Raw genomic sequence first — 17509 nt, forward strand, 5'->3', positions numbered from 1 at the left:
TGTCTGTCTGTCTCTGTCTGTCTGTGTCTCTCGCTCTCTCTCTCTCTCTCTCTCTCTCTCTCTCTCTCTCTCTCTCTCTCTCTCTCTCTCTCTCTCTCTCTCTCTCTCTTTTTGTCTCTATCTTTCTCTCTCTCTCTCTCTTTGTCTCTCTCAATATCTCTGGCTCCCTCTCCCTTTCCTCTCCTATTCACTCTCTCTCTCTCTCTCTCTCTTTTTGTCTCTATCTTTCTCTCTCTCTCTCTTTGTCTCTCTCAATATCTCTGGCTCCCTCTCCCTTTCCTCTCCTATTCGCTCTCTCCAATGACTGCTGGCAGTTGTTTGTTTACTGTCGTCTGGTTCTGTGGGTGTTCTGCGAGAGTTGAATGACAATGTGGTCATCTGTTTGGTGGGAACTGTACTGCATGCCTCTGTATGCCGCTTCTAAGGGCCAGTTGAAGCCCTCCCTGATGCATCATTATCCCCAGCCCAGAGGATCACACTGTTGTTCTCTCTCTCAGTTAAACACAATAAAAAAGGGATCTCATGTTTGACTTTGAAAAGTTTGAGCCTTTCATATGACAGAATATGACTTTCTCTTAGGGTGTGTCATCTTGATGTTCGTTCTTTTTGTCTGAGTTACATAGTGCATTCGGTGCTGTCTGTGCATTTCACACTAACTGCAACCAGCCAGGTCCACTCAAACAACACAGTGGTACAGAGCACAGTCGTCTATGTACTACACTCTGCAAACTCACACGTCCTGCTTTCTAACCGTTATCCCATTGGACGTGTCAGTGTCCAATCCGTGCCCAAGGATGGACTGTGATTTCCTGTGTCTGCTCAACCCTGCCGGAGCCAGCTGTTTCTGTCCTGAGGGGACCACGCTAATTAACAGGACTTGCAGGGACACCAACACATCAGGTACATTAAGACACCAATGTGTTCGGTATGGTACGCCTACCTGTCAACCAGCTAGCTATGCAATGAGAAGGGACGCTAACATCTCAGTACTGTAGGCTGCAGGGACACTAACATCTCAGTACAGTAGGCTGCAGGGACACTAACATCTCAGTACAGTAGGCTGCAGGGACACTAACATCTCAGTACAGTAGGCTGCAGGGACACTAACATCTCAGTACAGTAGGCTGCAGGGACACTAACATCTCAGTACAGTAGGCTGCAGGGACACTAACATCTCAGTACAGTAGGCTGCAGGGACACTAACATCTCAGTACAGTAGGCTGCAGGGACACTAACATCTCAGTACAGTAGGCTGCAGGGACACTAACATCTCAGTACAGTAGGCTGCAGGGACACTAACATCTCAGTACAGTAGGCTGCAGGGACACTAACATCTCAGTACAGTAGGCTGCAGGGACACTAACATCTCAGTACAGTAGGCTGCAGGGACACTAACATCTCAGTACAGTAGGCTGCAGGGACACTAACATCTCAGTACAGTAGGCCTGGTCACCCTGCAATACTTTCATTTGATCCACCTCCAACTGAGACTGGATCTTTCATATATATCTTTCCTATGCTGAGTAAATTGGAGTGAAAGTGAAGGTACCATGCAAGCAGTCCTGCATAGAACAGTCAGTACGGCCCATTTGAGTTCCAGCCTTTTAGAAAGGTGGGTTAATCTACTCGTTAGATATTAATGGGAGCAGGTCAAGGTTGCCATGGTTTTAATCTTAACACGTGGGCATACATCATTTGCTTTCAGGTGAAATGTGTCGCCCCGCCTGCGAGAACGGAGGGCGATGCATCACCAACGAGAAGGGGGAGCTGCGATGTTACTGCTGGCCAAATTTCTCCGGGGAGCGCTGTGAAGTCGACCACTGTAAAGACTACTGTCAGAACGGGGCCACATGCTCAGGCTCTTCCATAGGTAAGCCTCTTCTGCTGCGTGTGTGTGTGTGTGTGTGTGTGTGTGTGTGTGTGTGTGTGTGTGTGTGTGTGTGTGTGTGTGTGTGTGTGTGTGTGTGTGTGTGTGTGTGTGTGTGTGTGTGTGTGTGTGTGTGTGTGTGTGTGTGTGTGTGTGTGTGTGTGTGTGTGTGTGTGTGTGTTCCCTGTTCTTCCACTGGGACCTCCAGGACAGGAGAGGGCGCTCATCCATCCATGACTATGGGAAATGAGCGTTGGGACCTGGTTGGGACCAAGGCCCCTGTCCTGTCAGCCAATGAGATCCTTCCCACAGATGCCAGTTCTGCTGTGACAACTTCTGGCTTCATGATTGATAATCTGCTTCTGAATAACTATCGCTCTGCGTCACATGTGTCAAACTTATTCCATGGAGGGCAGAGTGTCTGCAGGTTCACTCCTCTGCTGTACTAGATGGATCAATTAAGGTCACTGATTAGTTAGGAACTCCCCACACCTGGTTGTCTAGCTCTTAATTGGACACCGATCTAATGGAAATAACTCAAACCAGCAGACACTCCATGGAATGAGTTTGAATGTCCTGCTTAATGTAGTTGTTGATTGGACATTAGTGAGCATTTGTGCCAGTGTCTCCCAGTGTCAGGGAGCCATAGGAAAGTGCAGTTAAAAATCCCTTAGTTTGACTACCCCTGAGAGATGTAAGCTATAGATGTATCTGAAAATACAGCATGTATGGGCCCACTTTGGTATTGCATTAGCGGAGACGTCAGTGCCACCATGACTATGCACGGCACGCTTCATGTGTGGCATGGCTATCTATTTTTGAACAGTTGTTAAAACACATTAAAGTCCCCAAAGTCCAGGTTCCGTTCCAGTTTTTTTTTTTTTTTCTCTTCAGAATAAATAATTGAGAGTGGAGATATAAATAAACTGCGTGGATCAAGCTTCTCTCCTTTCTTTCTCTTCCGAGGATATTTTTTGGGAGGAGTTTGAAGGGAGGAAATGAGGTGGTCAAATATGAACGCGTGAATTAACAGTTAAATGTTAGTGTTGGCATGGCGACATCAGTAACAACTTAGCTCTTGGCTGACAGATGGAACATCAGGAGAGAGAGCACACACAGTACGTTTCTATTCATCCCAGTCAGGAGCGGGCAACAGATGTTGTATTTCAGATGTAAGCTCTCCAAGCGGTCATAGGACCAGTGTGAAACCAGTGTGAAACCAGTTGAAATCCTTCCAGTGCAAATAGACATGGCTGTTTAGAAAACATTGGACCTTGGGGGCCTCTTTGTGGACATCCCCTTGGATGGGAAATGGTTTTGAATCTCTAATATGAAATGTGAGAGAAATCACATCTGCCTTGTGTTTGCTTGCTTTCCCATTATGACGTTGGACAGTGGACATGCTTGTGATTATATTTATATCAGCTAAGCAATTTGGAGCCAATTTCAATAGAATGTCAAATAAATCAAACTACACCCCCCCCCCCTCTCTCTCTCTCTCTTTTCCTCCCTCCTCCCCATTCTCTCTCTTTCCCTCTCTCTCCCCTTTCTTATTTCCCTCTCCCTCCTCCCTCCCATTTCTCTCTCCCTCTCTCCCTCTCTCTTTCTCTCAGGGCGGCCTACATGTCGTTGTGCTGTGGGGTTCACAGGGCCGGTCTGTGAGAGGAAGGTGTGTGATAACTACTGTCTGAATGGGGGAACCTGTGACGTCAGCAGGGGGAACCAGCCAGTGTGTCGCTGTATGGCCGAGTACACTGGGGAGCGCTGTCTCTACCGTGAGTCAGATATACACACACACACACACACACACACACACACACACACACACACACACACACACACACACACACACACACACACACACACACACACACACACACACACACACACTAAGATTGGCCTGTTTTAGGACAAGCAATCAATCAATATTTCGTGTGGCATTCAGTCTCCACAATGAGAAGAGAGGGGTTTGTGGTTTCCACATTTACCACAACACTAAAAAGGAGTTGGAATATTTTGTCAGTCTCCTCATATCTGGCGGTTTAAAATAAGTTTGATAGGAAAATCCCTTCAAAAGCTGCTTGCTTGCAACGGCTCAGTATCAAGGGCTGAACAAATGGATGTTGCACTGACTGACACAGTGGAAGACCAGGAATGTAACACAGGAAATAAATAAGCTTGTTTTTCTCCACCTTGGGTTCCAGATATCTGCCATCACTACTGTACCAATTCGAAGGCTTGTACTCTGTCAAGCAAGAGCCACGTGGAGTGTGTGTGCTCAACCAGGTATGAGGGAGTGAAGTGTGAAGTGGACCGATGTCTCCAGTGTCGAGGGGCACAGTGTATTGTCAACCCGGAGACAGACAACGTGTCCTGCAAGTAAGTATCGTCTGAGTACAATAGGTCACACTTGATTTGGATAGTCCAAATAGTCCGTCTTTACAGATGGTCATACTATCTGTTGATAAGCAACTGCTTGCCAAGGTTAGGGTTAGAACAGGTGTTAGGGTAAGGATAAGGTTAGGGTTAGAACAGGGGTTAGGGTAAGGATAAGGTTAGGGTTAGAACAGGTGTTAGGGTAAGGTTAAGGTTAGGGTTAGAACAGGGGTTAGGGTAAGGATAAGGTTAGGGTTAGAACAGGTGTTAGGGTAAGGGTTAGTTTAGGATTCGAACAGGTGTTAGGGTAAGGATAAGGTTAGGGTTAGAACAGGTGTTAGGGTAAGGGTTAGTTTAGGATTAGAACAGGGGTTAGGGTAAGGTTAAGGTTAGGATTAGAACAGGGGTTAGGGTAAGGATAAGGTTAGGGTTAGAACAGGTGTTAGGGTAAGGTTAAGGTTAGGATTAGAACAGGCGTTAGGGTAAGGATAAGGTTAGGGTTAGAACAGGTGTTAGGGTAAGGTTAAGGTTAGGATTAGAACAGGTGTTAGGGTAAGGTTAAGGTTAGGATTAGAACAGGTGTTAGGGTAAGGATAAGGTTAGGGTTAGAACAGGTGTTAGGGTAAGGGTTAGTTTAGGATTAGAACAGGGGTTAGGGTAAGGGTTGTTTTAGGGTTAGGGTTTGATAGTTAGTTGAAATGTTACTGATACTCTAGCGATATCTAAATAAAGTGATATAGAATTACTAGAATGGAACATTTGACTGATACCCATCACAGAACATTCACTTGAAAGGAATATCCGTTCTAGTAATTATATTTCTGTGGACGCTGCCACATGTCAGCATTCTCCTGTCTCCATGGTTCAGCGCTTGCGTCATCAGACAAATGCACAAGGTTTTATAAATGCCTTATAAATGTGCTTTGTAATGCTTCATGAAGTCATTGCCATGTTCCTTTCCTTTCCTTACAGCTGCAGTAACGGCAGAGTGGCAGCCACCTGTCAACTGTGTGATGGATACTGTTACAACGGAGGAACCTGTCACCAAGACCCAGAGACCAGCCTGCCGTTCTGCCAGTAAGTCAGCACAATTGTTTGTATTTCTCTATTGATTATATTTCTTTCGATTGAGTAGGTTGTCATCGTCAGTTGTCGTCATCAACTAGTGGCAAAAGATCAGAATTGGGCTGCCGGTGTAAACGTGGCCATTGTGTTTGTCTTCATTCTGCTTTCAGTTGTATCACACACACACAGCACTGATACAGTACAATTAGTGGTATTGAAAGTGGTTGTGTGGTGTTGCTGTGAGAGACAGAGCAGGTGCTGTAGTAGAGACTGGATACTCAAATGGGAACGTAGTAGAAAACAATGAGGTCTCACACTGAGGTGGCTTATTTTCACGTTTTTCCAAGAGAAACGGGTTTCAGGTTTCCTTTCTCTGTTGCAAATGATATGATCTCATATATTAAAGTATACAGAGGCTTTTGGTTGTGTTTGTTTCTAGGGCTTGCATCACTCTCAAGAGGCTTTTCAAAGTTGATCAATCCTTAGTTGCGTCATCCATTTTTTTGACTTTGAAATTACTCATATTCAGTATTATACAGTCTGTATAGCCAAATTAATAATATATACCCATTGATTCTTGAATAATATAACTTATAAATGCCTCATGAGCATAGTTCAGCTGTCCTACCCCATCAGAACCCAAAATATAATCTTATTTTACTCCAATGTTTGTAAACAATGTCAATGTAAACAAACACTTTATATCCTTAAAACATTGTTAAACTATAATTGTGATATCATGGACGGTCAGCCCTTGCATTCATAGCTCTGGCTATCAATTTGAGAGTGGTTACATTTCTCCAGGCCCATCCCTCAGCCTATTATCAAAACAGAGGCGTTTTTTTTTTGTTTAGTTAGTTTTTTGCTTTTATCCTTTTGCTTGTTGTATTGAATTGGTGGTGGAGAAAGACGACACGTACCTAGAGGGCTTTACACTACCGGTCAAAAATGTTAGAACACCTACTCATTCAAGGGTTTTTCTTTATTTGGACTATTTTCTACATTGTAGAATAATAGCGAAGACATCAAAACTCTGAAATAACATATATGGAATCATGTAGTAACCAAAAAAAGTGGTAAATTAATCAAAATATATTTGAGATTCTTCAAATAGCCACCCTTTGCATTGATGACAGCTTTGCACATTCTTGACATTCTCTCAACCAGCTTCATGAGGAATGCTTTTTCCAACAGTCTTGAAGGAGTTCCCATATATGCTGAGCACGTGTTGGCTGCTTTCCCTCCACTCTGCGGTCCGACTCATACCAAACCACTTCAATTGGGTTGAGGGCGGGTGATTGTGGAGGCCAGGTCACTCCATCACTCTCCTTCTTGGTAAAATAGCCCTTACACAGACTGGAGGTCTGTTGGGTCATTGTCCTGTTGAAAAACAAATGATATTCCCACTAAGCCCTTCAAGAAGGGATGGCGAATCGCTGCAGAATGCTGTGGTAGCCATGCTGGTTAAGTGTGCCTTGAATTCTAAATAAATCACAGACAGTGTCACCAGCAAAGCACCCCCACACCATCACACCTCCTCCTCCATGCTTTACGGTGGGAAATACACATGCGGAGATCATCCATTTACCTACACCGCGTCTCACAAAGATATGGCTGTTGGAACCAAAAATGTCAAATTTGGACTCATCAGACCAAAGGACAAATTTCCACCTGTCTAATGTCGATTGCTCGTGTTTCTTGGCCCAAGCAAGTCTCTTCTTATTGGTGTCCTTTAGTAGTGGTTTATTTGCAGCAATTAGACCATGAAAGCCTGATTCCCACAGTCTCCTCTGAACAGTTGATGTTGAGATGTTTCTGTTACTTGAACTCTGTGAAGCATTTATTTGGGCTGCAATTTCTGAGGCTGGTAACTCTATTGAACGTATCCTCTGCAGCAGAGGTAACTCTGAGTCTTCCTTTCCTGTGGTGGTCCTCAAGAGAGCCAGTTTCATCATAGCGCTTGATGGTTTTTGCGACTGCAGTTGAAGAAACTTTCAAAGTTCTTGAAATGTTCCGTATTGACTGACCTTCATGTCTTAAAGTAATGGACTGTCATTTCTCTTTGCTTATTTGATACATTCTTGCTATAATATGGACTTGGTCTTTTACCAAATAGGGCTATCTTCTGTATACCCCCCTACCTTGTCAAAACACAACTGATTGGCTCAAACGCATTAAGAAGGAAAGAAATTCCACAAATGAACTTTTATCAAGGCACACCTGTTAAGTGAAATGCATTCCAGGTGACTACCTCATTAAGCTGGTTGAGAGAATTAAGCTGGTTGAGAGAGTGTGCAAAGCTGTCATCAAGCAAATTGGTGGCTATTTAAAGTGTAAAATATATTTAGAAATAAAATATATTTTGATTTGTTTAAAAAAAAATTGGTTACTACATGATTCCATATGTGTTATTTGATAGTTTTGATGTATTCACTAGTATTCTACAATGTAGAAATTAGTAAAAATAAGGAAAAACCCTTGAATGAGTAGGTGTTCTAAAACGTTTGACCGGTTGTGTATGTGTCATTCCATAGATCTCAAACAACAATCTGTGGGCTATTCCTGCAGTTGAACTTATTTTGCTCCCACTTGGCGTGACATTGGATGGATTGCTTGCCATAATGCTTTGCTTTCTCACCTGAACACGCACACATCCTATGGAAACACTACGATGGAATAGGGCCTAGCTCCATCTGTTCGATTTCATACTCCGTATCCTCCAATGGTCCGAGCTGGTGGACTGTGAGAATGTATTGTGCTCTATCTACTTTTATCTATGTGTCCAAAATGGCACCCTATTCCATATGTGGGCCCTGGTCAAAAGGAGTGCATTATATAAAGAATAGGGTGCCATTTCAGACGCAGACTTTGTCTCTGTGTTCCTCAATATATGATTCGTTCATGTGGCGATAATTTCTCTGTGCTGCAGCTGCACGCCTGGGTTCTTGAACCAGCGCTGTGACCAGCGGGCCAATCCGTGTGATAACTACTGTCAGAATACAGGGATTTGCACGTTAACTGCCTTAAACAAACCCCAGTGCAAGTAGGTCTGACTTTTACCCCTCCTCTCTGACCCTCCTTCCTCATCTCCTTCCCTCCTCCTCTCCTGCCATTTCCCCGAGACCAGCCCTCACTGTCTCACTATCCAGCAGCATCCACTCTGTACATCACTCCCCAACTCAGACTCTCACCAGTACCTCTGTCTCTGTCTGTCTTGTACGATAGAACCCCTTACAGCACATGTTCCTCGTCCCCTCATTCGCAGCACAAGCACACCTTACGTTTCTCTCTTTGCCCTAGCCTCTCAATACATGCCGTGAAAACAGGATAATAACCCAGTCGCTAAGTGACCGAGAACAACTCTCTGCAGCTAAGCATATTCCCAAGCAACAAATGGTGTGATTTATATAGGTCAGCTACAAGCTGTCATTCCCTTCAGGACTACGATTCATGTGGTACCTGCAGCGAGCCACAGTCCCTCTAATGAAAGTTTGATTAAATGCTGCTTACAGTCTACTTAATATTAGCTAATATCATTTCATCATCATGCGGCCCCCCCTTGTCAGATTACATATAGCGTAATTGCATGTCTTCCTATCCTCTGGGCAAGGGAGGGGAAAGAGAGAAGTAGTAATGGATCACTGTCTCTGGATTACATCCAAACCTTGATGAATCCCATATGGCACCCTATTCCCTACATAGTGCACCACTTTTGACCAGATCAAAAGTGGTGCAAAATAAAGGAAAAAGGGGTCCCATTTGGGATGCAGACTTCGTGTGAGATTATGCTTATTTTCTTTAACTCGATGAGGGAATGAATTATGCATGCATGTTCCCTGAGACTTTACCAAATGAGGAGATGAAATTAAGAGATGTGTGTGCGTGTCACAGGAGACTGCTGAGGGGAGGATGGCTCATAATAAGGGCCGGAACGGCGCACCTGGAAACCATGTGTTTGTTGATGTATTTGATACAGTCATTACCACGAGCCCGTCCTCCCTAATTAAGACGGCTATAGTGTGTGTACACCATAGCCTTCTTGTTAAAGAGACTTGGTTTGACCAACAGACAGCTACTCATACTCATTGTGACTTTTCTAGGTGTCCAGCTGATTGGTCAGGGACACAGTGTGAGAGACCTGCCCCCAAGAACAGTCTGTCTGGCAACATCAGCGGGGGTGAGTAGTTATCGCTCGCTCGCTCTCACAAACACACAGAAACATACAGATGTAAGATCTTAATTTGATTACTCTTTTGTTGCTTAGAATGTGCAAACTTGTAGTCTATTTGAGTTTTAAAAGGCTTCTAAAGTTTGATGTCCATTACGGAAAATGTATCAACCCTTACAAAAATGTCCATTAATTATAATCCAGGTGATAATTCATATTTCCTGTTGCTGCAGGATTATTTTCCTGTTGTAGCAAACTGGCTCAAATTAAGATCCTGCATCTGTACAGACACACACACATTCACACACACAAACATAGACACACAATCCTACAAGAAATAGAGAGTCTATTTTCAGTTCTAAAAGTGCTATTGTCTGGATTTGGAGACCTTTTCAGACTCTTTGAACCACCCTACCCTCCCAGAGATTGGTATTTGATCTTGGTCTGCAGTCTGAAATGTCACTGTCGACTTGCTCTCAAAGCTTAACTGTGCAGACTGAGCCTTTTACCTCCATAGACTGACTTTAACTTTAGCAGAGCCATAGAAATGCAGTCCCCATATGAAGAACCTTGTTGGAAAGTTCTTTTTCCAACCCCTGACGCTTTTTGGATGTTAACATATTGTATTGTTTCACAACAGAGAGGAGGGAAGTATGTTACGTATTGAACATGTTTAACTCGAATAGTTTGATCTGTGTGTTACAGGAAGCATGGCCATCATTGTCCCACTGGTTCTGCTGGTGATTCTCATCACTACCATGGCCTTGGGGGTTTTCATATGCAAGAGGAAGCAAAGGTATGTCTTTACTTCTAAGTAGACAGATTCCAAAAGATACCCAGTCACTTCATACTACATACAGTGCCTTCGGAAAGTATTCAGACCCCTTGACTTTTTCCACGTTTTGTTAGGTTACATCCTTAAATTGATTAAGTCGTTTTTTTCCCCTCATCAATCTACACACAATACCCCATAATGATGAGGTAAAAACAGGTTTTTAGTGTTTGCAAAGAAGTGTTTGCTAATTCATAAAAAAATGTAAAACTGAAATATCACATTTACTTAAGTATTCAGACCCTTTACTCAGTACTTTGTTGAAGCATCTTTGGCAGCGATTACAGCCTCGAGTCTTCTTGGGCATGACGCTACAAGCTTGGAACATTTGTATTTTGGGAGTGTTACTACACAGCTATTTTCAGGTCTCTCCAGAGTTGTTCGATCAGGTTATAGTCCTGGCTCTGGCTGGGCCACACAAGGACATTCAGAGACTTGTCCAGAAGCCACTCCTGTGTTGTCTTGGCTGTGTGCTTAGGGTCGTTGTCCTATTGGAAGAGGAACCTTCACCCCAGTCTGAGGTCCCGAGCGCTCTGGAGCAGGTTATCATCAAGGATCTCTCTGTACTTTGCTCCGTTCATCTTTGCCTCGATCCTGACTAGTCTCCCAGTCCCTGCAGCTGAAAAACATCCACACAGCATGATGCAGCCACCACCATGTTTCACCGTAGGGATGGTGCCAGGTTTCCTCCAGACGTGACACTTGTCATTCAGGCCAAAGAGTTCAATCTTGGTTTCATCAGACCAGAGAATCTTGTTTCTCATGGTCTGAGAGTCTTTAGGTTCTATTTGACAAACTCCAAGCAGACTGTCATGTGCCTTTTACTGAGGATTGGTTTCCATCTAGCTACTCTACCATAAAGGCCTGATTGGTGGAGTGCTGCAGAGATGGTTGACCTTCTGGAAGGTTCTCCCATCTCCACAGAGGAACTCTAGAGCTCTGTCAGAGTGACCATCGGGTTCTTGGTCACCTCACTGACCAAAGCCCTTCACCCCCAATTGCTCAGTTTGGTCGGGCGGCCAGCTCTAGGAAGAGTCTTGGTGGTTCCAAACTTCTTCCATTTAAGAATGATGGTGGCCACTGTGTTCTTGGAGACCTTCAATGCTGCAGAAATGATTTGTTACCCATCCCCAGATCTGTGCCTCGACACAATCCTGTCTTTGAGCTCTACGGACAATTCCTTCAACCTCATGGCTTGGTTATTGCTCTGACATGCACTGTCAACTGTGGGACTTTTTTAGACAGGTGTGTGCCTTTCCAAATCATGTCCAATCAATTGAATTTACCACAGGTGGACTCCAGTCAAGTTGTAGAAACATCTCAAGGATGATCAATGGAAACAGGATGCACCTGCCCTCAATCTCGTTTCTCATAGCAAAGATTCTGAATACTTATGTAAATAAGGCATTTCTGTTTTTTACCAACTTGTTTTAGCTTTGTCATTATGGGGTATTGTGTGTAGATTGCTGAGGATTTTTATTTATTTAATCCATTGTAGAATAAGACTAACGTAACAAAATGTAGAAAAAGTCAAGGGGTCTGAATACTTTCCGAAGACACTGTACATGTTCTGTTTTGTGATTGTTGGTCATGCGTATCATAGTAAGCAGTCAGGAAGGTTTATAATGCTCTCCTAACCGCGTCAATATTGTCATTCACAGGGGGAAAATAGTCCAGCGACAGCCCATGGCGAATGGTGGGCTAAACGTAGAGATCGGTAACCCCTCGTACAACATGTATGAGGTGGACCACGACAATCACTCTGATGCTGGGAATCACCTTCAGCCAAGCTTCACCCTGGACCCGCACAAGGTTTGGAAACGCTTACTCCTGTATCCTCCCTTTTCCCTGAGTTACTAACAAGGGCTACGCAATACCCACACTAGGGCACTACATAGAACGCATGCCCGATACATTGATTCAGTGGTATGCCAGTGTGGATATTGGCATGTAGCCAATAGACAAAGATGTATTTTATTCTATTCTGGAAGGTAAAACTGTAACGGGTGTGTTGTTGGGTTGGTGTGTGATGTTAACGTGGTCATTATGTGTTGTAGGGTTGGTGTGTTGGTGTGAGGTCCAGTCACCTGCACACTCTGTCAGTTCACCCTGACGGAGTTCGTCATCTCCCGAAGGAGATCCTTCCTGGACAGGTAAACTCCTTGTGAATTTGACTGCCCTCTCTGGGAGAGATGCTGTGTAAAAGCCTACTGTATATTGATACAAAGCCAAGGCCATTGGGCTCCAATCCAGGATCTCATGTTGTATTCATGAAAGCTACGGTAAAGGCTTCCACCAGAATGTGTGTAATATGTGTTATAATTAAGCAATATGGCCCGACGGGGTGTGGTACTGTATGTAGACCGTATACCACAAACCCCTGAGGAGCCTTATTGCTGTTATAAACTCATTACCAACGTAATTAGTGCAGTAAAAATCCATGTTTTGTCATACCCATGGTATATGGTCTGATATGCCACTGCTGTCAGCCAATCGGCATTCAGGGCTCGAACCACCCAGTTTTCCAATTGAAAGGAACCCATCTGCTGGTGTTCCACATGGCTAGAGCTTGTCTACGGTCACCTGGTGGGATGTCAGCGACAGTGTCCTTGTCTTGCTTGTTCAGCAACAATAGGCTCTGGACGTGCTGCAAAATACTTTATCACATTAACACGGTCGATTGTTGTTTATACCCAAATAGGCTGGGCATCTGAAAGATACGAGATACTTTAGATTCATTCGTTATTAAAGTAAGTCATGTTGGCTAATGAAATGGTTATTAGCTCATCCTGGCCATGTTTAGTGTAAAAGTAATACTCTCCTTGTGTTGTTGTGCTTTTTTTTCCCAGGCCATGAACTACTCCAACCCAGTATTCGCTAAGTTATACCTTGATCAGGGACAGAACTGTCGGACGCCCGTCATCAGTATTGAAGAGAGAAGAGAGCCACTCCCAAAGAAACTGGAGGCAACTATACGAGAGACAGTTGCATAGCCTTTTACAGTACGCTATTGGTATAATATTTTATATGAGCTGTATAAATGTAAAAAATGAAAAGGAGGATTTTTATATGTCCATATCACACTAGAATTGTCTGTTTTCACGTCATGTCTGAGGCAGCATCAGGCAACACTGCGATGTGTATCTTTTGCATTGCACTGAAAAACAGCACCTGAAAACGACCTTCCTTTCAACACTTTCCTTCAACTGAAGTAGTCCCTGCTATGAGGCTTTGAGCTCGCAACTGTTACCAGCCGATCACTAATCAATCGCTAATCAATGTGTCGCAAGGATAGGACAACAAAAGAAAGTGTACTATGGTGTCACAGCCTACATTCATGTATACAGTATTTACCTTCTCAAATGACGATAAAAGATGTAAAACAGAAGTTTTATAATTTTATATATGATTTATATATGTCCAGTTTGGCTTGGATTTTCTGACAAGATATTACGTGTAGTACTTTTATACAAAACTGTACAGTGCATCGCTATGTAATAAATGGGGGGTTCTCTTGACCTTTCAAGTATACTGCTGCTCATATGTATATTGTGTTGCTGTTTTGTATATAAAAAATGTTTTGTTGTATGCCTCTGGTTCCCCAATTTGATTGCAAACAGGGCCTTTTGCTCAGACTTAAAAACATTGCAACTGAGTAAACATGTCTGGGCCCAGTTTCCCGAAAGATAAGTTCATCATTAGAACAATAACATCTGGGCCCAGGACTGTTCCCTTACCTGTTGATTGTCTTTGGGGGTGGTAATTGTTGGGTCAGTAGGGGGCACTATATGTCCCCTAAGTTGTTTTGCATCACTGAATTCTTGCTAATGTCCTATCTTTCTCAGTTAAGCCACAGCAACCAAAACCAGGGATCTGTTGTACATTATCACATTTTGGGATATGTTTCCATGACCAGATATCTTCAAAAGCAACGGAGAAAAGTAAATGACTTAAACGATATGATCACTCATGAGAGTGTGTGGGGCACTGCTATATTCAATGTACTGTATCCTTGCGATCAGAATGATTTTCAGGCTCTACACGCACATTGATTGTGTTTTCCTTTGGGGATTGAGTCTCACAGCTCCTCTGTCTTCTACTAGGCACAGTTTCATTCCACTAGCTGCTCCTTATCTGAAAGCACACCTGCCCGCACACACTGCAGAGGGTTGGTTGTGTTGTCAGCCTCCCTGTGATTTTCCCCAACCTCTCTAACCAAGGGCCACGCAGAGTATCCAGATTGAAAAGGTGAGAGAAACTCATGGCTAGCAGACACCTTATTATATAATATACATTGAAAGGAGCTTATTTGCTGGGAGCCCTGTATTGCTGTATGGAATGCTACTCTTGAATGATGTCTTCATTGTCTTTTCATTGGTTGGTGACTCTCACGGGAGTCAACACTACTTGAAAGCTTTCAATCATAGATAGATGGGCTCGTCCCTTCCTTTCTAACTAACAAGAAATCCATCAACGTGGATTCATCTCCCAATCCACCCATGCCACTTTGTAAGTCACTCAAAACAACAACACATGCACAATTGGCATCCAATATGTTGCAAAATGCTGTTATTGACATTCCATTCTTCAGTCCCATGTTTTCTCACAGTAAAAAGCTGTGTGACATCTGGTATTGTTCGAGGTCTAACGTTAGGCCTGGGAGCTCCTATGTCGTTCTCAGGGAGCGAGAGGACATCAATTGGCTTCTAGATAATGCCTTCTGCCCTGCAAAGTTAGCTTTAACTACCATGAGTAGGCTACTACTTTAAGTGACACAGTCGAGAGGGACAACGTTTTCAAAGGCGCAGAGAGGGAAGTTAAGTATGATGATACAGGACTTCTCATTGACCGGGTCTATCCCCAATTAGGCTTGTTAACAGCCTTTCCTCCTTCTTTAGGCAGCTATCTTTAGGTGCAACCAAAAAGGATTTGAATTGAATGAAGGATTTGCTTTCTGATGAGAGGCAGAGAGAAGGGTTGAGGGAGAGACAGAGGTATTGTTCGAAGACAGGAACACGATTGCCATTAAATGGTCAATTATATTTCAACGTTTTCTTATAAAGTATCTCTTTAATGAAAAACCTTACCTACCTACTTTTAGTCAGTCTGAAATTAATAAGCTACTATCACACAAACATGGAGCTAAAAGTTTGAATTAAAAGGCTAGAAACACCTGGGTTTTGTCATGGGCCCTATATTTAGACTAAAGACATCCCTTTTCTAAACCACCCACAACACACCTTGTACTTAGTGCTATTCTCCTCAGCCAAGCAGGAAGCCTACAATCACTATTTTCCCGTTAAGTGATAATACTTGTTTTGAGAATTCGTCTCTCCAGTCTATAACTTCATTTTGATCACAAATGTGGATTAAAAAAGACAGAGCCAGAACCTCCTCTGGAATATATTCTCTGGAACACAGAACCTGGCCAGCTAAAACTAAAGTTGTAGTCTTTCAAAGATTATCTTGAATATAACCTTAGGAATGCAAGAAACACACACAAAAAAATACTTAAAAAAAAAAAAAAGATCTCCGATATCTGCCTTCGTCGAACACCTCAGATCATATGGGGTGGATATGCTGCTCTGCTTTCCGATCCTGTTTCAGAAGACCGTCTCCAGGAATGTGCTCTAGTGTATTATGGAAACATCCGCCCTTGCTGTGTTAATTGGCTGCTGGTATGCAGACTGTAAAATCTTAACCCAGAAGTAAAATATTGTGCAATTTGGTCAGCTGCGCAGAATCTGTCCACGGGAGATTATGCAGACGGTGAGTAAAATACAGTTACAGTACGCCATGTTCTTTGCAATAATATTGGAGTTCCCTGTTATAATGTAATACTTGGAGTGTAAATTGACACGGCTTGTAAATACTGTATAGGTTACAGTTAGTGAAGATAAACTATTAGACAGTACCAAGTTGTAGAAAGCCCAAAAGTGTTACAACTTCCCCAGTCTCCCCTACTTAGGCTATGTAACAGGAAAAGTAACTGTCTAAACGAACACTCAAGAGCGGACCTCACAAGTGAACTAATGAGGAGGGTGCGTTCATTTCTTTGAACACAACAGGAGCTGACACTTTGAAAGGAGGTAGGCACAGGGTGGGCGCTGTGTAAAACCTGCCACAACCTTCTTTGTTCTGTTGCTCATTCTAGTGAGAAGTAGCTTTGGAATAAGGTAGGAAGACCCACACAGTAGGCTACAGGAGGAAATCTGCTGGACATCAGACACCTTCTTTGCTATGAACAATTTATGAGGTTTCTTCTCATGGAAATCCGAAGCAATATCTTCGGAGATGTATGGATTTCCGACAGACAAGGGTCTAATTTCACTTTAGCTAGACATCAGTAGAATCCGTGGTTAGGCAGTATATCAGGATTCCCCCAATAGGCAGGCTGCTGGTGATATTATTTGGCCCCGGAAGTGTTCTAAGCAAAATATACAGTTGAAGTCAGAAGTTTACATACACCTTAGCCAAATACATTTAAACTCAGTTTATCACAATTCCTGACATTTAATCCTAGTAAAAATTGCCTGTCCTAGGTCAGTTAGGATCACCACATTATTTTAAGAATGTGAAATGTCAGAATAATAGTAGGGAGAATGATTTATTTCAGCTTTTATTTATTTCATCACATTCCCAGTGGGTCAGAAGTGTACATACACTCAATTAGTATTTGGTAGCATTGCCTTTAAATTGTTTAACTTGGGTCAAACATTTCAGGTAGCCTTCCACAAGCTTCCCACAATAAGTTGGGTGAATTTTGGCCCATTCCTCCTGACAGAGCTGGTGTAACTGAGTCAGGTTTGTCGGCCTCCTTGCTCGCACACGCTTTTTAAGTTCTGCCCACAAATGTTCTATGGGATTTAGGTCAGGGCTTTGTGATGGCCACTCCAATCCCTTGACTTTGTTGTAATTAAGCTATTTTCCCATAACTTTGGAAGTATGCTTGGGGTCATTGTCCATTTGGAATACCCATTTGCGACCAAGCTTTAACTTCCTGACTGATGTCTTGAGATGTTGCTTCAATATATCCACATAATTTTCCTGCCTCATGATGCCATCTATTTTGTGAAGTGCACCAGACCCTCCTGCAGCAAAGCACCCCCACAACATGATGCTGCCACCCCCGTGCTTCACGGTTGGGATGGTGTTCTTAGGCTTGCAAGCCTCCCCCTTTTTCCTCAAAACATAATAATGG

At 43.2% G+C, this 17509-nt stretch overlaps 1 protein-coding gene across 1 annotated transcript in view; it reads left to right on the forward strand.

Moving 5' to 3' along the window:
* Positions 1-13839, forward strand: part of LOC129859547 (low-density lipoprotein receptor-related protein 1B-like) — a 201690-nt gene extending 187851 nt beyond the window's left edge. The window contains exons 80-90 of the mRNA XM_055929439.1: positions 775-900; positions 1706-1870; positions 3481-3642; positions 4072-4246; positions 5216-5320; positions 8238-8351; positions 9409-9485; positions 10182-10272; positions 11970-12120; positions 12366-12461; positions 13158-13839. Coding sequence (XP_055785414.1) covers positions 775-900; positions 1706-1870; positions 3481-3642; positions 4072-4246; positions 5216-5320; positions 8238-8351; positions 9409-9485; positions 10182-10272; positions 11970-12120; positions 12366-12461; positions 13158-13301 — 1406 coding nt within the window. The 3' untranslated portion in view covers positions 13302-13839. The remainder of the gene's footprint in view (positions 1-774; positions 901-1705; positions 1871-3480; positions 3643-4071; positions 4247-5215; positions 5321-8237; positions 8352-9408; positions 9486-10181; positions 10273-11969; positions 12121-12365; positions 12462-13157) is intronic.
* The last annotated feature ends 3670 nt before the right edge of the window (positions 13840-17509 follow it).

Source organism: Salvelinus fontinalis, chromosome 7 (genome assembly GCF_029448725.1).
Source record: "Salvelinus fontinalis isolate EN_2023a chromosome 7, ASM2944872v1, whole genome shotgun sequence".
In the NCBI taxonomy this organism is placed as follows: Eukaryota; Metazoa; Chordata; class Actinopteri; order Salmoniformes; family Salmonidae; genus Salvelinus; species Salvelinus fontinalis.